Below are 20,715 nucleotides of genomic sequence, written 5' to 3'. Positions count from 1 at the left end.
TAGATGGGGAAGAACAGCCCAGTGAAGTTTTACGAGCTGTTCTGGGGTGCACAGACTTGTCATGGAGAAGTAGAACATTCTCAGCCTCAACTGAGGATCCACATCTTCCAACATTGCAGGGGTAACAACTGTGTGCAGCCATCCGGCACGCAGGAGATCAGACAAGTTTGTGCAATCTTGTTGCAATGATGACAGGCACCTCAGCCAACTCACTGTGCTTTTGTTCACTGCCATGTTGCCACAGACATTCTTCCAAAGCTTGTGAGTATCCATGATGCTTTGGTGTTAGGCCAAAAGAAACTCAATGACAGCTCTCTGCTTGGAATGATGCTGTTATAGATGCCATTTTGAAATCTATGTATAGTGCAACCACCTATCGGAAGTTCATGAAAGTATAAGGGCTAAAGTGGGAATATTCCACGACATCTCAAAATAAATTCAACCATAGTTGGCCAAGAAAAAAAAAGTGTTGCATTACTTATTGAACACTCATTGTACATCACAAAATATGATTGAAAAAATTTATAACTGATGAAGTTGATAACATTTTCACAGAAGTCGAACAAGGTGATTCTGATTATGAAATACACTCCTGGAAATGGAAAAAAGAACACATTGACACCGGTGTGTCAGACCCACCATACTTGCTCCGGACACTGCGAGAGGGCTGTACAACCAATGATCACACGCACGGCACAGCGGACACACCAGGAACTGCGGTGTTGGCCGTCGAATGGCGCTAGCTGCGCAGCATTTGTGCACCGCCAGCGTCAGTGTCGCCAGTTTGCCGTGGCATACGGAGCTCCACCGCAGTCTTTAACACTGGTAGCATGCCGCGACAGCGTGGACGTGAACCGTATGTGCAGCTGACGGACTTTGAGAGAGGGCATGTAGTGGGCATGCGGGAGGCCGGGTGGACGTACCGCCGAATTGCTCAACACGTGGGGCGTGAGGTCTCCACAGTACATCGATGTTGTCGCCAGTGGTCGGCGGAAGGTGCACATGCCCATCGACCTGGGACCGGACTGCAGCGACGCACGGATGCACGCCAAGACCGTAGGATCCTACGCAGTGCCTTAGGGGACCGCACCGCCACTTCCCAGCAAATTAGGGACACTGTTGCTCCTGGGGTATCGGCGAGGACCATTCGCAACCGTCTCCATGAAGCTGGGCTATGGTCCCGCACACCGTTAGGCCGTCTTCCGCTCACGCCCCAACATCGTGCAGCCCGCCTCCAGTGGTGTCGCGACATGCGTGAATGGAGGGACGAATGGAGACGTGTCGTCTTCAGCGATGAGAGTCGCTTCTGCCTTGGTGCCAATGATGGTCGTATGCGTGTTTGGCGCCGAGCAGGTGAGCGCCACAATCAGGACTGCATACGACCGAGGCACACAGGGCCAACACCCGGCATCATGGTGTGGGGACCGATCTCCTACACTGACCGTACACCTCTTGTGATCGTCGAGGGGACACTGAATAGTGCACGGTACATCCAAACCGTCATCGAACCCATTGTTCTACCATTCCCAGACCGGCAAGGGAACTTGCTGTTCCAACAGAACAATGCACATCCACATGTATCCCGTGCCACCCAACATGCTCTAGAAGGTGTAAGTCAACTACCCTGGCCAGCAAGATCTCCGGATCTGTCCCCCATTGAGCATGTTTGGGACTGGATGAAGCGTCGTCTCACGCGGTCTGCACGTCCAGCACGAACGCTGGTCCAACTGAGGCGCCAGGTGGAAATGGCATGGCAAGCCGTTTCACAGGACTACATCCAGCATCTCTACGATCGTCTCCATGGGAGAATAGCAGCCTGCATTGCTGCGAAAGGTGGATATACACTGTACTAGTGCCGACATTGTGCATGCTCTGTTGCCTGTGTCTATGTGCCTGTGGTTCTGTCAGTGTGATCATGTGATGTATCTGACCCCAGGAATGTGTCAGTAAAGTTTCCCCTTCCTGGGACAATGAATTCACGGTGTTCTTATTTCAATTTCCAGGAGAGTGTGTCAAAAAGCCTGGAGAGCATATCAGCTGATTATAAAATAAGATTTTAATGTTCCAAATCTCAAACAAACTGGAGTTTGTAAACATTACATAAAAGAATTCAGATTAATACACGTGAAGGATTTGATAAAATAGGAAAGTGGTGGAACTGTTCTTGACTTGTAGACATATGATTGTTTTATAGAAGCATGACAAATAAATCAACATGTGTCAACAAGAAACTTACAGCAATAGCCTTCAATTGTTAAAAGTCAATTTGAAAAATTTGATTTTAAAGCTTCCAAATAATGGGCCGAGAAATTAAAAAGACAAACATTGAATTGCCGATGGAAAATTACAAAATATGTATGTGAAAAAATATGCAAAAATAGGAAATCTGGAGTTATGCAGAAAATTTCCAGATGTAGACTTGTGATTTGATATCAGATATTAATCTTGGAGTAAATGTACCGTATTCTATTTTTTTTACATTCTTATGTTGTATATAATATTTATTAAGTGTGACATATTTTGAAAACTGTCTTTAAGAATATCAGTATCAACATGATTTCAACAGAACTCTTGCAAAGCAAGGATCAAAAGCTCTCTTTCTACAATGATTATAAGAAAGAAAACTCACTCTTACATCCACAGTATAGCATTACTCTAACTTGGTCGATTGTTGTGTGCTTACAAGAACCAATAGATTTATTTGTACCCATTGTTCAGAAATTAATGGATGAAAAGGTCGAAAATAAAAAGATGTCAATGTTGCATCACCATAGTAATGGAAGCTTACAACGAATTTATATAAAAGTTGTTGAATTAAACCATAAAACTGTATGTAAGAAAGCAAAAATTTCTCTTGTTTGTTGCTTCATGGGGAGGGCAAACCAAGCTGGAAATACTTTTCTTTTTGTAAGCATTTGCCAACATGTGAAGTTGAATTTAATCATCATAAATATACAGCTATAGTCAGTCTTCTGTATATTTTTGTAAGAAAATCAAGAAGTTTACATAACTTAGATTTTCCATGTATTTAATAATAAAAGTGAAAATAATTCTCAAGACTATTGTACTAAAATTTAATCTATAGTACATTACCGGCTGCTATCTTCAGTCGTTTCAGACATGATTCACTACCCATGCTACACTTCCCACAGACATTATAAAGGAGCTTTGTGACAACTAGTAAAATGTATTACACACCATGAACCATGGACCTTGCTGTTGGTGGAGAGGCTTGTGTGCCTCAGCGATACAGGTGGCCGCACCATAGGTGCAACCACAATGGAGAGGTATCTGTTGAGAGGCCAGACAAACATGTGGTTCTTGAAGAGGGGCAGCAGCCTTTTCAGTAGTTGCAGGGGCAACAGTCTGGATGATTGACTGATCTGGCCTTGTAACACTAACCAAAACGGCCTTGCTGTGCTGGTACTGTGAATGGCTGAAAGCAAGGGGAAACTACAGCCGTAATTTTTCCTGAGGGCATGCAGCTTTACTGTATGATTAAATGATGATGGCGTCCTCTTGGGTAAAATATTCCAGAGGTAAAATAGTCCCCCATTCGGATCTCCAGGAGGGGACTACTCAAGAGGACGTTGTTATCGGGAGAAAGAAAACTGGCGTTCTTCGGATCGGAGCAAGGAATGTCAGATCCCTTAAGGGGGTAGGACGTCAAACGGGCCGACTTATAGCAGGAGAGGCACCTCAGGACATTTTAATTTCCACTGTCTATACTTTTACAAATAAATTCATAAAAATTTGTCAGCATGACCAAGAAGTATTCAGGATTCACACTGATAGCAGTGGATGTTGAAAAAGCAATTTGTTTTATATGTGAAATTCAACCAATTTTTTCGTTACCATGGGCTGCATTAATTGCTTTAGGTACACTTTTCTTCATAAGTAAGAGAGAGTCTTCAATGAATTATCCACAGCATACAAATCATACTTAACGGAGTATGGAACTCTAGAATTTATTTAGTTTATGAAAAAAGACTGAGTTATTACATTTTAAACTTAATGTTTAGAAAAAACTCATTTTATAGTTAATTATCCCAATTTTTAATAGCTTTGGAAAGTTCTAGAGTTTTGCATTAAGGAGTTTGTGTTTAATAAGCATACCAAGTTTGATAGTAATAGGATATTTATTTTGGATGCTACATGTTCCTACGTACAGAAAATTGTGTTTTGCGGAAAATGGCTGTTAAAGTTTCTGCTTGTAATTGGCATAGTTTTAGAACTGTCCAGTGCCATAAGCAGGTTCTTTTTTTATTTTCAATATATCAGTTTCCTTCCTTTTCACATTCCTATGATGCACTTTTCTTGATTTTATGACCTCCAAAAATGATTTATCTGCTTTCACTACACGCTCTCTGTCTATCGCATACAAAGCTTTGATACAGTTCACGTCGGGCTTAATTCCCATTTTCTCTAATACATATTTCCTGCTTTGCACACCATCATTAAAACATGAAACTGCATCATAAACACCAATAGCAAGTGCATTTCTTCCCACAAAAACGGTTTTTGGCAATCTTTCCCATACACATTAGTTAAAACTTTCATTTGGGTTTTGGGTACCACCATGAAGGCATTTCTTCAGTAAGTTTTCATATGCTAGGTCCCTGAATATAGGTTTGATGGCTTCCATTACAGCAGTTGGTAGAGAATTCCTATGATTATATTCTTCACCATCAGCAATTGACCTTTGGTAGCCACACCATGATTCACTTCCTGTTGGGCATAAGTTGTGGATAGGGTTATTGTCTGTGGACATTTTGTGGAAGTATAAGGCCCAAACTGCTTGCTTCATATTTTTCAAGTCCCCTGTGTTCCTTCTTATTGCCGAACCATAATATGTCCGTAGTTTGTCAATTTCTGCATCCGTCAGTCGCCCTCTCCCTTTTGTTCCCTTCCCATCAGATAATTTTTTTCCTGACAAATCTTGTCTGAGCCTTCTAAGTCTAGTGACAAGTCTTTTCTGTACATGTTCCACACATTCTAACTTCTGCACAATGGTCTCAGCTCCATATGGTGCACACTTTTGAACCTCAAGGAAAGGTTTACTGTCACCATCACCAAGATACTTCACATAACGCAGGCCACGGGAGGCAACAGATCCGGTAAACAAGCTTACAACTCCCTGCACTTCCATACTACCAGTTGAGCCTTTATAGTTCTTATTACATACATGATCTGCAATCCTTTTCACACAACTATGACAAAATTTACTCAGCACTTCAACATCTAGTACCTTACCAGTGTCAACAAATGTTGCTGTTACAATACGATTCAATGAAGTGTGCCCTCTTTTTTGCCAGGTACCATCAAAAGCAGCCACTACTTCCCTGTCACCATCATTTTCGACAATAGATTCTTCTGCAGCACTTTTCATTGAAGATTCTGCAACTTCTTTTGCAGCCTCAATCAGTAAGCCATAATACCTCTCAAAATTTGCTGCAGGAGGAGAAAGATTCCTCACTGCACAAAGTGTTCTTACTACCTTCTGTCCCCTACCAATACAGCGCATGCCATATGCTACCCTCAAATTCACATCATAACCGTTGTTTGCGATGTCATGCAAGACCCACTAATGTTGCATTTGCTGCATTTCACAGATAAGTTTGTGGCAAGGCCTTCCCTGGCACTCTTATCTTCCATCAAAGAAACACACTGAACACCAAAGCAATGCTTGCGCATAACATTGTCACAATATTAATTGTGACAGTATGTTAACATCAACGATAATATTACATGAACCTTCGGATTCACAGCCTCCATTTTCATTAGCACCAAAAATAAGTCCTTCTAGAAGCACTCGGTGATGAATTGTTTACTGACTCTGAGAGGTTGCGGTCTTGAGCCACTGGTGTAACATTTGTTGTAACACTCTTTACTGTGTATCTGTTGCCGTGGTCACATTGTTTACGGTTGAAGCAAAAAATTCTAAGCATCCTGTGTCATAATATGCCACAAACAAACAAAAAACAACACAGCAAAATGAAAATTGTGTTGAAGATCACTGCACGCCTTTAAAAACAGAACAAACAAAACCAGCGATCAAAACAATGCATGTCGATAGCAGCAGAGAAAGTATTGATATTGAAAGTCCTTTGTTTCACGTATGACTATCTTTGGCACAAATATTACATTTGAATTCTACAGAGCGAAATACACTTAGGTATGACAGAAGAATGCTGTGCAGAGGGGTGTGGCGCTGCACCTTCATACACTTAAGACCAAATTACGTATCTTACATCAAATTATTCAGGAAGATGTGCGTTACAAAATAAGCATATTTTTGAAAAATTGCTTTTTTATAAATTTTGACATACTACCCCCCCCCCCCCCCCCCCCCCCCCCCCCGCCGCCGCCTTAATTGGGCAGATAGGTTAGAAAATTTAAAAAGAAAATCATGACAGAATGCTGTATACATGGAACCAGGTTTTAAATTGTAAGACATTTCCAGGGCCAGATGTGGACTCTGACCACAATCTATTGGTTATGAACTGTAGATTAAAACTGAAGAAACTGCAAAAAGGTGGGAATTTAAGGAGATGGGACCTGGATAAACTGACTAAACCAGAGGTTGTAGAGTGTTTCAGGGATAGCATTAGGGAACGATTGACAAGAATGGGGGAAAGAACTACTGTAGAAGAAGAATGGGTAGCTTTGAGGGATGAAGTAGTGAAGGCAACAGAGGATCAAATAGGTAAAAAGATGACTAGTAGAAACCTTGGGTAACAGAAGGAATATTGAATTTAATTGATGAAAGGAGAAAATATAAAAATGCAGTAAATGAAGCAGGCAAAAAGGAATACAAACGTCTCAAAAATGAGATCAACAGTAAGTGCAAAATGGCTAAGCAGGAACGGCTAGAGGACAAATGTAAGGATGTAGAGGCGTATCTCACTAGTGGTAAGATAGATACTGCCTACAGGAAAATTAAAGAGACCTTTCGAGAAAAGAGAGCCACTTGTATGAATATCAAGAGCTCAGATGGAAACACAGTTCTAAGCAAAGAGGGGAAAGCAGAAAAGTGGAAGGAGTAAATAGAGGGTCTATACAAGGGTGATGTACTTGAGGACAATATTATGGAAAGGGAAGAAGATGTAGATGCAGATGAAGATGAAATGGGAGATATGATATTGCGTGAAGAGTTTGATAGAGCATTGAAAGACCTGAGTCGAAACAAGACCCCCGGAGTAGACAACATTCCATTAGAACTACTGACAGCCTTGGGAGAGCCAGTCCTGACAAAACTCTACCATCTGGTGAGCAAGATGTATGAGACAGGCGAAATACCTTCAGACTTATAGAAGAATATAATAATTCCAATCCCAAAGAAAGCAGGTGTTAACAGATGTGAAAATTACTGAACTATCAGTTTAATAAGTCACAGCTGCAAAATACTAACACAAATTCTTTACAGACGAATGGAAAAACTGGTAGAAGCTGACCTCGGGGGAAGATCAGTTTGGATTCCGTAGAAATGTGGGAACACGTGAGGCAAAACTGACCTAACGACTTATCTTACAAGAAAGATTAAGAAAAGGCAAACCTACGTTTCTAGTATTTCTAGACTTAGAAAAAGCTTTTGACAATGTTAACTGGAATACTCTCTCTCAAATTCTGAAGGTGGCAGGGGTAAAATACAGGGAGCAAAAGGCTATTTACAATTTGTACAGAAACCAGATGGCAGTTATAAGAGACAAGGGGTATGAAAGGAAAGCAGTGGTTAGGAAGGGAGTGAGACAGGGTTGTAGCCTATCCCTGATGTTATTCAATCTGTATATTGAGCAAGCAGTAAAGGAAACAAAAGAAAAGTAAGGAAACAAAAGAAAAGTTTGGAGTAGGTATTAAAATTCATGGAGAACAAATAAAAACTTTGAGGTTCGCCGATGACATTGTAATTCTGTCAGAGACAGCAAGGGACTTGGAACAGCAGTTGAATGGAATGGACAGTGTCTTGAAAGGAGGGTATAAGATGAACGTCAACAAAAGGAAAATGAGTATAATGGAATGTAGTCGAATTAAGTTGGGTGATGCTGAGGGAATTAGATTAGGAAATGAGACGCTTAAAGTAGTAAAGGAGTTTTGCTATTTGGGGAGCAAAATAACTGATGATGGTCGAAGTAGAGAGGACATAAAATGTAGACTGGCAACGGCAAGGAAAGTGTTACTGAAGAAGAAAAATTTGTTAACATCAAGTACAGATTTAAATGTCAGGAAGTCATTTCTGAAAGTATTTGTATGGAGTGTAGCCATGTATGGAAGTGAAACATGGATGGTAAATAGTTTGGACAAGAAGAGAATAGAAGCTTTCAAAATGTGGTGCTGCTGAAGATTAGATGGGTAGATCACATAACTAATGAGGATGTATTGAATAGAATTGGGGAGAAGAGGAGCTTGTGGCACAACTTGACTAGAAGAAGGGATCGGTTGGTAGGACATGTTCTGAGACATCGAGGATCACCAATTTAGTATTGGAGGGCAGCGTGGAGGGTAAAAATCGTAGAGGGAGACCAAGAGATGAATACACTAAGCAGATTCAAAAGGATGTAGGTTGCAGTAGGTACGAGGAGATGAAGCAGCTTGCACAGGATAGAGTAGCGTGGAGAGCTGCATCAAACCAGTCTCAGGACTGAAGATCACAACGATGTACTATTTTGTTGGAACTGCAGTTGTTTCATGTATCTTTTCCACCATACTGACACTGCGTTAAGGGGTACCTTACAGGCCTTCGTAGAAAGGATAACTTGGATAAGGGGGAAGGTAATGCTGAAGGTTGTGTGTGACTGTCTTTATTCGATACGTAAGTAAGGTAATGAAAAGTTCTTGGTGGAATATAAATAATGGAAGGGGTAGAGGTATGATCACACCATATAGTTGAGGCTTTGAGTTATTGGCAGGCCATATACAAGGAATGATAACATTGCTAGGTTTTATACAAGGCTCACTTCATAAATAATAGAATACACATACATGCTTGTGTATGCAAGTAAGTGTAGTCTATCAACTCCGAAGAACAGTTCATCTGAATGCACCAAGATTTTTAGTTTTATTTATGTGCTTGCAGAAACTCAACACTAAAACTGTATGGCAAGTTGTTACCTTTAAACCTTGCATTATTTGCTAAAAATGTGTACCTCATCCATCCAACAGTCAGCAGCTGCACACAAGGGTAAACAACAAGATATCTTAGATGTGACACAGTTACTGTCTTCAATTTTTAATGATGCATCTACAGTACTTATGTTGTCTGCACTTGCTAAAAGCTGCAATTGGGTATTATACATACTGTTGCAGAGTTTCTCAGCTTTAATCGTATGAAAAAAATTAAGTATACAAGATGTGTTTTCCAGAAAATGCTGATATAAAATATTCTAATAAAAGCATATTTTAAAATGAATAACTCTGTTGCACAGGTGGCTAAACATCTCTGTATCTTATTTTGAGATATGCATTACAACTGGTAGGCAAGACTCTCTTTCTACGTATGTGCCATAAATGAACGAGTGTGGCTTTGTCCATTACAAACGTGTGTGTGTGTGTGTGTGTGTGTGTGTGTGTGTGTGTGTGTGTGTGTGTGTGCGCGCGCGCGCGTGCTCTCTCTTCACCCCCCCCCCTCCCCCCACAACTCAGATAATTCTTGATGTTTTTATTTGTTACAGGCAGTCATTAACTGTGCTGAAGGCAGCCAAAGAAATAAAACAAGATCTGATTACTAAATCATCTATAATGTTGGGCCTTGGGGAAACTGATGAGGAAATTCGTAAAACACTTGAAGGTGAGGAATTATAAGCCTTAAATTATTGTAATTCAGTGTATCACTATGAAACAACTGTAAATCATAATCTGCTGCTGGGTAAAGTTTGATACCATGTTACTTCACCCGGTGCATTGTGATGTGGTTGGATCCTCCTGGACATGCTGTCCACAAGCTGGTTGAAATGTTGTGGCTCAAGCCTGATGATTCTTTTACAGCTGCCCCTTCTGGGGTACCTCATGCAGTGTGACAGGAGTTGTCCTGTGATAGCAAACTGCCAAGTTGTTATTGATCTCAAGTGTACTTATTTGGGTTCATGACAGCAGCTACTGCAGACCATTCCATTTGGTTTATTACTTTATCCTGTGTTCATGAGGTGGGCATGGTGTGAAATATTATCGTGAAAGATGAACTTATTGACTAAATGTTGCCTAAGAGGCTAAATAGTTTGAAGGATTCTGTCTCAATACTGCAAAGCCCTAAAATTATCCTTGACAATGATGGGCGTCAAACATCCATACATGACATTGGCTCAAATAATGACTGACCTCTCACTTTGCCTGAAAGTTTGGGACTGTGTATCTGACTTGTGGATTGGCACCTGACCAGACCACATCCACACTCTTCTGTAATGATCATCGGGAGTAAGACAAATTCTGCACTTGTCAAGGGAGATCAGATTATACTGTTAACTGTGTGTGATGAGTCTATGAATAACACCTTTGCCCTGTACACCAATTCGGCAGGCGGGTGATGTCTCCTACTAACAACCCTTTTTGCCATAAAGACAAAAATCACACATGGTCAAAGCTACAAATGACTATTTTAGGTAGCTGACAGAAAAATGTACACAAGCAAATTGTCCTGTTCACAATTTGAAAGAGCTCACACTGCACTGAGAATCTTTGACTATTTACCTATATTACACAGGTGGCTGTGTAGCAATTTTGTATCATCCAAAAAGCATTGAGAAAGATCATTTCCATAAAAAATGAACTATGTAAGTCATGAGGATGGTATAAAACTTTTTTGGATAGTTTAAATGAATGGTTTGGTTACCCGTGTGATTTTCAAACCTGCACTTTTTTGTTTTGGTCTGCAAAATTTTTCAAGATGTTTGGTTTATTATTACATTGCATTTATCCAGACATATATGATAAGTAGGCCCTATGTTACATAGCCATTGCCTTATCTAACAATGGTAATGTAACATTCTGTCAGCAAGTTTCATTGCAACTTACAATTTTCTGCCTGGTGTGCTAGTATAGCTATATGTGCAGGACAGCTTCTGTGGACTTTTACAATTCTAACAGGTACGTGCTGGCAGAATGAAGCTTTGATTTGAGATATAAGATGTGTTTGGCTTATTTAGTGCATAAGAGTAACTAGGGATGGAAATATTGTGAATTTGGGGCACGACATGGTAAACAATTGTAATCTATGAAAAAGTTCTTCTTGAACTGTTTCTCTCCCCTCCTTCCCATTTTTCCATGTTAAACATAATTTTTTAATGGTGTCTTGAGTAATTTATGACCTTACCAATGCTTTATGCTTAAGAATTCTGCACATACTACCTGCCTTTTTCAGTTTGGTTCTTGATCCATTTGTTTGTATTGCCTTCTCTCCTAATAATTCTCACCAACCAACACTTAGTTTTTGGATGCTATTTATACACAAGGCTGAAAGTACCTTTTGCATGATGTGACATTGTAACATAGCTGAATGAAACTTTAACGATACATAAAACAAACTGCTACAGTATACTACAGAAGGCAGCTGAAAGACATAAGCGACGGATGAACAGAAATGACACTTCCATTCAAAGATAATAATCACACTGAAGTCGCTGTGATTTGTGGTGGTCTGCATGACATTAAGGGGGTGTATGGTCACCACGAAAGGCAATGCAAGCACCGCAACATGCTACCCTACTGGTTGCAAGGTTGGTGAGGAGTGCTCGTGCAAGTGTGTTCCACCCATCAGTCTTTGTGCGGTTGGCAACTGCTGTATGGTCATTGGTGAGTGTGGACATGCTGCAATTTTTCTCATACTAGAAACATACAATTTCATACTAGAAACATATAATATTATATACAGTTATGACTATACTAATTTTGCTCAAACTTTGCCACTTCCAATGGATTATATTCACTATGATGATCATGTTCTGTGCAGGAGGCTGGACACAGTCTGGTCTTCTCCGCAGTCGCACAGAATACCATTTTGATTGGTTTATTCCCACAGACTTTTGATCTGCCAACTCCAGGTGTCAGTATATTCAGGACTTCCAATTCATCCATTTTTCATCATAGCCAAGAGGTAAGAGTTGTGGAAACACACTCCCAGCCAGGGGAAGGTAGGTCATAGCCCTCCATAATTGCAACTTAGTTTCTTCAGCAATGCTTCCAAGTTCTGTTAATGTTCTTACAACACTGTCTTGAAATCAGTTGTCTTAGGTGTAGTCTATCCCAACACATTACATGATGGGATTTAAGTTGGGGAGGGGTGAGGAGCAACAGGCAGGCCAGTGGTGTACGCGATGAATATCCTCACGTTCCAAGAGCTCCTTCACCTTTGCTGTTCGATGTGCTCATGCTTTGTCATTTGTAAAAATGAATTCAGGGCTGAGTTCACCCTTGAGGAGATACACATGGGGAAGGGAGTATAATGTCACAATGATGCTGACCGGTGAATGTTCAAAGATTTGGAAATCAGAGCACCCCTGCAACATTATTCATCCAGACACCTAAAACCTGGACCATCAAAATGATCATATTGGATAATGTTCCTGGATACATTGTGTGTTCCCATCTCTCGCCATATGAGGTTATGCCCAGAATCAGACGCATGCAATTGTATCATCCACACACATTTTAACTTATCAGATGTTTTGAACATGTCAGAATGAGTGCTCATTGATGCATAGAGTGAGAAGATATTCCATGCACATTATTACTTTACATGCTTCTGAGAGAAGTGAATTTGAACTGTTCATCTGATTTCAGATGAGTCATTAGTTTCGCTGTAAGAGTGTCTTTTGCAGTTACCAGTGTAGTCTGAACTGTGTGCCACCATTACTGATAGTTATTGAACTGTGGCAGTTTGCTATGCTCAGTTAGTCTCATATAGGAGCTTCCATTTTCCCAGTTAGTAGTGTTGATTTCAATGCCATCTGAAAAACACCACAGGTAGCTTTGTTTTTCTTGTTTAGCAGTTCAAGCCTGTGCTTGTGTGCAGATGTAGAATGAACTGGCCACTGTCTAGAAACAGCTGGAAGCTGCATTGACTATAGTCAATAGGTGGGGCACCAATGGCCAAAGCTGCAACATCTTTGGTGTCACAGGAATCTCCTGGAAATCACTGCGTCTTCCGATGTGTAACATCTGACTGATGTTATTCTAACTAGAGGGTGAGTTACAGACAGTGGTGGGTTTGTGAATCTCTTGGTAGAGGGTGAAAACAGGAACTGACCACATGTCTGCACCAATATGGAAAAAGTTGAATAAATGTATAAGGTTGACTATTATCAGAATCATTTAAAAGAAAAACTTCAGAGCTTTGGGACAACCATCAATACTTTCATGTGAATTTTAATGGGTTCCCAATTTGTAATGATTCTGACAACTGATCCTGTTAAAGAAAGCCGTCTGCTTGGTAAATATAGGAGAATTTCACTTCATTCTATATCTAAAATTCAAAAAGGAGCTTTAAAATTTCCCTTCACTTTGCAGAAATGGAGAAATGACGGGGATTACAGTTTTAAGAATGTTTTACTTCTTCACCACAGGGGTGGAGATAGGGAAAGCCGTGGTGTGTCAGGCAAAATAAAAATTGTTTGGAGGACCATTGCAAAAGTTAGAAAAATACGTGATGAGTTTGAAATAATATAGGGCACGGGATCTGACCAAAAAATAACCAGAACACGGGAAAATATGGGATAGTTGGCAACCCTGGTGGTTTTCTGCATAAGTGAGGAGGCACAGTATGTGATAACTTCAAAAAGATGACTACAGTGTAAGAGATGCAGAATAACACATACTGAAACACCTCACAAAATACTTATGTACTTATTTGCACTTGACAACAAGAAAAAATTCTCAATACGCATCAGGTTAAGCAGTAAAAAAATACATACCTAGTGCATTATTTCACTATTTTGACAGTGCAGGCATTCCAAAAACATTGATTATGATGTATGAAATCCCAGTTATTAGGTCCAATGACATCTGCAGTTTTTATTAGATAATAAAACTTTATTGGATAATAAACAAGTTCCTAACAGGTATTTTAATCCATATTTTGTACATATACATAAGTGCAAAAAAAATGCAAGAGGGTATCCTATACGTAATTTTTACCACTTAAAATGTTATTTCCCAAATGTTACTTTTTTTTAAAGCCCTTGAGAATTGTAAAAGTGGGGTTTCACTTTTATTACCTGCCTGAGGAAGTGGCTGTAGGAGTAGAGTGCTTCAGAGAAAACCTGAAGCATGTTTTAAATCTCCACATTGTGCTACTGTAACTTAAATTTGCCTGCTATTGGAGAGCCATGTAATCAAAACTGCTGGCAGAGAGAGGGCTTCATGGGAGTCTGTCATGTACGCACATTACAGTGAGTAGATATAACAGAAATGACTCTTGAGGGCAATGTCTTAAGCCTCCCAGTAACCACCAGAACAGAAATTTTTCAATGGATTAATGTAGACAAGGACTTCTGTGATTACAGGTTGTAATGAGGAATGGTAGGAAAATGTTTGCTTAGTAATAATATCAGAGTATCTGAGTAGTCACAACTGACATTCTGGTCTGAGGGAAAGATGTGGTGCAGACATGGATAAAAATTCAAAAGCATTGAAGTATTTGCCGTAGAGCAGTACCAGTAACTCCCCCACCCCTGATTCTTTAAAGAATCAAACTCGTACGTATAAAAGAATTCTGTTTAAAGAAAAGCTAGCTTTTCATGCATCTCAATGTCGATGTCATCTCTCATGAACTACATGCCGTACAGTGATATAATGTTGCAGATTATATATATGGATAGTATCTGCAAAATGTATTGTGCATAATTAGTAAAAACCTAATAAATTAAAACATTGTGCCTGATGCTGAAGTTTTCTGCAGGAACAGTGAACATCTAGTAAGCAAAAGAAACTTTTCCTTTCCTTATTTTGAGGGGTAGTGGGATTGTCAAATAATGGATATTTGCGTACCACGATTTACAGTGCCTCAATACATATTCAGTTTCTAACTTTAATAATTGATGTATTAACTGTTCATTTTTTTCCAAAATAAGTTAATAAAAAAATTTTGAAAACCGCCAGTAATAAAACTGAGTATGCTTGTGCACTGGACTTCAACTAAATTGAAGTCATTTTTTAGCTTCTGTGTATTGAGCACAGTGGATGTATTATTCTCGTTCCACTGAAATATCACATTCTTCTTCACTTTCTGAGCTTCTAAATTCATTGTCAAACTGAGGGTCTTTATATCCTTCCTTAAAAAAAAATTGCCTCAACAATACATGAAGAGTCTGAAAGCCTGCATTTTGTTGTCCAGTATCCAAATCTGCACAATGTAAATGTGCTTCAAATGTAGCACCTGCTGCTCTCAAATGGCAATGAACATTTAATCTGTAGTTCAGGGCTCCATTGTCTCTATAGCATATTTTATGGACCTTTCTCCAAGTCACTGTTTTTAGCTGTCTTTCCTTCCTTTGAATGGGCTTAACATGTATACACTTTTAACTCCTTTTTTTGTCTTCATGTTCTATGGTTTTGATGTGGTCACATTCACATATGACCCTAGTTGTTTTTGTGCCTTAAAACAAACAATCCAGATGTTCTCCCAGTGGCCAAACACTATCAGTGCTGAAATGGATACAGGCAGGGTTTTATTTTTTCAAAGATACTTTAAGTTGCCCAAGTATCCTCGGGGTTTAACTATAACAAGAATACATTTTGTACTGAGTAGATTTTGAGACAATTTACATTCACCCAATAATTATATGAAAAATTGAAAGTTGCATGTTGCCTCGGGAAGCCATTATATAGGCAACATTTAACTTCTACTGAATGACTGTTTCAGCCGTTTAGTAATGTACGTGTCATGAGGGATGGGAAAGAGCCACTGTGGTAGAAGCCTTAGGTGAATTTTGCCAACCAATCAGTAAGTGCTAAGAAGTTTTGGTCATATAGGAAGTCAGTAAATGGATCAAACATTTATTCAGTCAGACAGTGATCATATTGTCAATGAAAAAGATGACAATTATTGAATTCAGTCTGTAATAGGTCTCTCTGTTCATCAATTGCACAAATGCTGAAATGGAAGATGTTGAGAAAGTTTGCTGAATAAAAAATGAATCAGTTTTTTTCCATAGTGGAAAGGAATCCAATGTGAGTCTTGTGAGATAACGCAAATAAACGTGCTCCACTTCTAATAGCTTTCATTTGTCATTGGAGCAACAAAGGATATCAAGTGAGAAAAAAGAATCTGTCCCCTTTTCAAGAAGAGTTGCCGGACAGATGCACATGATCATAGACCTGTATGAGTTATGTCAGTCTGTTTTAGAAATATAAAATGTTTTATACTCAAACTGACTTTTTGACAACAAAAATCTCCTCTACATAAGTCAACATGGATTCTGTATGAACTGATGTTGCTAAATACAGCTTGCTAGTCTTATCCATGAAAGTGCCATACAGGAAGGTGTCCATGTTAATGTCCCACTCCTTTACTTTTGATAGACTTCTGCACTGTCACCTGATGGACAAAATAAAAGGTCAGAAGCTCGATGACACTGTTGTCTGTAGGAAGCTTGCAGTATTTAATGACTGGCTGAGATTCAGTAATACTTAGGAAGATTGATATTATTTATTCATGGACTTGTCGTTTACTCTGAATGTAAATGAGTGCACCATATACTGCATAAATAGGTGGAAAAAACATTACTATTATATCATGCTATTGGTGATGAAAATCCTATAAATAAAAAGGGGAAGTCAACCACTCACCTACAGCAGATCTATATGTGGAGTACAGAAACACACTAGCTTCGTTTCTAGTAGCACAAGTACACAGACACAACACAACTCCTGTGGCTGACGATTAATCATGCTTGATTATTGCATGGGAGGGGGAGGGGGTGGAGAGAAGGCAATGCACAGTCTGAACAGAGGAGTGGTGTGCACAGAAGAGAAAAATGTAACGTGATGCAGTGGGAACACGTTTCTGATTCACTATAGTTTGGCAGCAGCCCTTCATTGGAGTGTACAGTTGGTTACCTATCATATCCACAGTAGAATGTTGTGTAGTAGTTACAGCATACCTGATACATTACATAGCTGCATTCATTTGTAACTGATACTGGAGTGTGATACGAAGTAAGGTATGGGTGTATAAAACCAGTCATGCACCTGGTAGACCACAAGGGAATGGTCAATGATATTCTGCAGGAAGGGGAATGTGGGCAGGATACAACTCACCTGGCAGAGCATGTAGTTGAGCTTTTCAAGGTCAGGGTGATCAGGGGAGTGCTGGTCAGTGGTTGGTTAACAAGTTTCTGGAGTATAGGAGCAGATTGTATGGGAGATTTGTTTATATATGTGGTGGATAGAATGCTGTCTGTCAGTAAAGGCCCTGATAAGGTTATTGGTGTATTTCGACAACTCCTGTTTTCCTCTGCAGATGCAGCATCCACAGATGGTGAGGTTATAAGGAAGAGACTTTTTGACCTGGAATGGGTGACAGCTGTCAAAGTGGAAGTGCAGTTGTTGGTTGATGTTCTTGATATGGACAGACTATCCATGTAACAGATGGAGACTGACATCTAGGATGGTAGTTTGATCAGTTGAGGTGAAGCAGCTTTGGGAATAGGTATTGAGGTTATGGAGGAAAGAGCAAAATTTGTCCACACCATGCATCCATGAAAATATCAATGAATCTCTAAACCAGATGAGAGGTTTCAGATGTTGACAGGGTAGGAGGGGTTCTTCCAGGTGGCTCATAAATAAGATGGCATAAGATAGTGCCACACTAGTAACCATGGCAGAACCATAGATTTGTTTGTAAATTTGGGCTTTGAAAGTGAAAAATTGTGGGTCAGGATGCGATTCGTTAGGAGGATTGGGAAAGTAGTGTTTCTCGGCTGCAAGGCCATGGGTGTGGGTCATACAAACATTATCATGATGATCCCATGCCAGAAGTCCATGACCTCAAGGAGCTTTGTCATCCCATAACCTCACACCTGAATCTCACACTAAGTAAAGGCCATCATATCCACAGTGAACAGCAAGGACTCTGATGGTAATGAGACAGGAACTGTGAATAGGCAGTAAAGGAAGTAAGCAGCAGTGTCTTGAATGCAGACTGGGAATGAAGGACAACAGGTGTTGGTCAACAAAGGCAGAGTTTCGTTTTGTGGGAGCACTGTGCCCACCCACTGTGGGATGACGTGCAGTGTGGGGAGTTGGACCTAAGGTGTTCAGGTTCTCTTGGTCATCTGGGATGAGATCACCTCTGCATACAAACATTACCATGATGATCCCATAACCTCACACCTGAATCTCACACTAAGTAAAGAGCATTACAGAGGCACTTATACAGTGCCTCTAACAATGTCTAGTGGCAGAGGATTTGAGAGACACTGTGTATCACAGAGAGGTAGACTGAAAGTCTGGGTCTGTACATTCCAGTAAGAGTCAAGCAACTTTCTTCAGTCTCCACAAATGGAAAAGAGAAGGGGGGAATCGATAGTGCTACCATAAGTACTCTCCACCACACACCTTAGGGGGGCTTGAGAGTGTAGGCATTTATTTGTAAAGTGAGCTACTGTTCTATCAGAAGTATTTTTAATTTTCTTGTTTGCAATAAATTTGACCATAATTTCTTCCCTGGTGTTTGACTTGATTTTAATTCAATTTGGCCTTTGCTTTATCTCAACAATTTTGACAATATTACTGTATCCCACTCCTTGTTCTTACATAAATCATCTTCCAAACCCACTAATTTATCTTGGAATCTTAGATTTCTGCAATTTATTGCCCTTAAATGAATAGTAGTAGAACCAAATGACCATATGGGTATTGTACTGTAATTTTTTAAGTTTCCTAAAATTCCCCTCAATTACTAATTGAGGATGTTAAATACAACTGGCTGCATCAAATTACTATAATCAAATGAGATGGTGGTCTCATTTTACCTCACCAGTACAGTATTTATTTAACTTACAAAACAAAAGAAATGTGTTTATGTGGTCATTCCACCCTGATTATGTGTAGGGCACATATGAGCTTTTTAAAGATGGAAGACAGCCATTTGGTGCCATTGAATAGAGGCACTCTTGCAGACTAAATGGTTGTATAATAATCTGTAAATGTATTGAAGCAGCCTAGTTGGTGGACTTCCTCGACGCCTTGTCCTTGCACATATGGCCATAATTTTCCACCCACACTCGATCTCTGAGTGTGAGAGGGCATGCCTTCACTACCAGTATTACTCTGTACTGAAACAATTTAACCACATCTTTCACTATAGTCATGACCAGACACCAACCTATCCGAACTCCGGAGATGGGAACTTGCCCTTCAATATATCCTCTCTTCCCATTATCCACCAGGCCTCAATCTCCGCTAATTTGAAGTTGCCGCCACTCATACCTCACCTGTCATTCAACAACATCTTTGCCTCTGCACTTCCACCTCGACTGACATCTCTGCCCAAACTCTTTGCCTTTAAATATGTCTGCTTGTGTGTGTGTGTGTGTGTGTGTGTGTGTGTGTGTGTGTGTGTGTGTGTGTGTGTGTGTGTGTGTGTGTGTGTGTGTGTATACCTGTCCTTTTTCCCCCCCTAAGGTAAGTCTTTCCGCTCCCGGGATTGGAATGACTCCTTACCCTCTCCCTTAAAACCCACATACTTTCGTCTTTCCCCCTTTCCTGACGAAGCAACGGTAGGTTGCGAAAGCTCGAAATTTTGTGTGTATCTTTCTGCTCCCGGGATTGGGATGACTCCTTACTCTCTCCCTTAAAACCCACATCCTTTCCTCTTTCCCTCTTGCCTGAAGAAGTAACCACTGGTTGCGAAAGCAAGAAATTTTGTGTGTCTATCGACCTGTCAGTGCTTTTGTTTGGTAAGTCACATCATCTTAATGCAGTCCCTGTACACAATGAAATCACAGTGCTACAGTACCATCGCATGCCACTAGCAGAGCCAAGGCAAAATGTTGCGGTCAATCTCCACTTTGTTTTGTTTCCTCTAGGAATGCGTTACAGTGTCATTGGTGCAAGCATTTAATTTGTACCAGGGCTGCAAACAAACAAAAAATTGATTACATTGTGATAATTAAAACTTTTAGTACTACCCCCTCAGACACACAAAGTAATCTACATGTAGTTCCTATAGTTATTACATTTTTTTAAATTAGCACTAATGCTTATTTTCTGTTGCTGGTATACTTAACAGAATTAGCCAACAGTGGTTGTTTTTGCCTGCTAACATGTAATTTTATTTATTCCCCAATCCTGAATGAATGAACAATCAGCAGTTCTTAAATGCTTTCCAGAAATGCAAGTTTTTAATGCCAGCTGTTTGTTTCCAGATTTGCGGGCAATGGGAGTTGACTGTGTCACTCTTGGACAATATATGCAGCCAACAAAACGTCACCTAAAAGTAGTGGAGTATGTTCATCCTGAAAAATTTAAACACTGGGAGAGGGTGGGAAATGAGATGGGGTTCTTGTACACTGCGAGTGGTCCACTGGTTCGCAGTTCATACAAGGCAGGAGAGTTTTTTATCAGCAGCATTATTAAGAAGAGGAAAGCACACAGTGCATAGAAATTTACTTGTTATGTGAACACTTGCAATTATTATAAGGCAGTTTTTTGACAAAGTGTTTATGTGGTCCTTCAGTAAGCCTATTGTAAGTTGTGTTAATAAAACCATTTTAAAACATGAACATA

At 40.0% G+C, this 20,715-nt stretch overlaps 1 protein-coding gene across 2 annotated transcripts in view; it reads left to right on the top strand.

The window, feature by feature from the left end:
• Positions 1–20,715, top strand: part of LOC126281488 (lipoyl synthase, mitochondrial) — a 76,129-nt gene extending 55,414 nt beyond the window's left edge. For both annotated transcript variants that reach the window (XM_049980489.1, XM_049980488.1), the window contains exons 6-7: positions 9,669–9,784; positions 20,355–20,715. In XM_049980489.1, coding sequence (XP_049836446.1) covers positions 9,669–9,784; positions 20,355–20,590 — 352 coding nt within the window. In that variant the 3' untranslated portion in view covers positions 20,591–20,715. The remainder of the gene's footprint in view (positions 1–9,668; positions 9,785–20,354) is intronic.

This window comes from Schistocerca gregaria, chromosome 7 (assembly GCF_023897955.1).
Source record: "Schistocerca gregaria isolate iqSchGreg1 chromosome 7, iqSchGreg1.2, whole genome shotgun sequence".
Lineage (NCBI taxonomy): Eukaryota > Metazoa > Arthropoda > Insecta > Orthoptera > Acrididae > Schistocerca > Schistocerca gregaria.
Note: the sequence above shows the minus strand (reverse complement) of the source record. Positions and strands in the feature narration are given on the sequence as shown.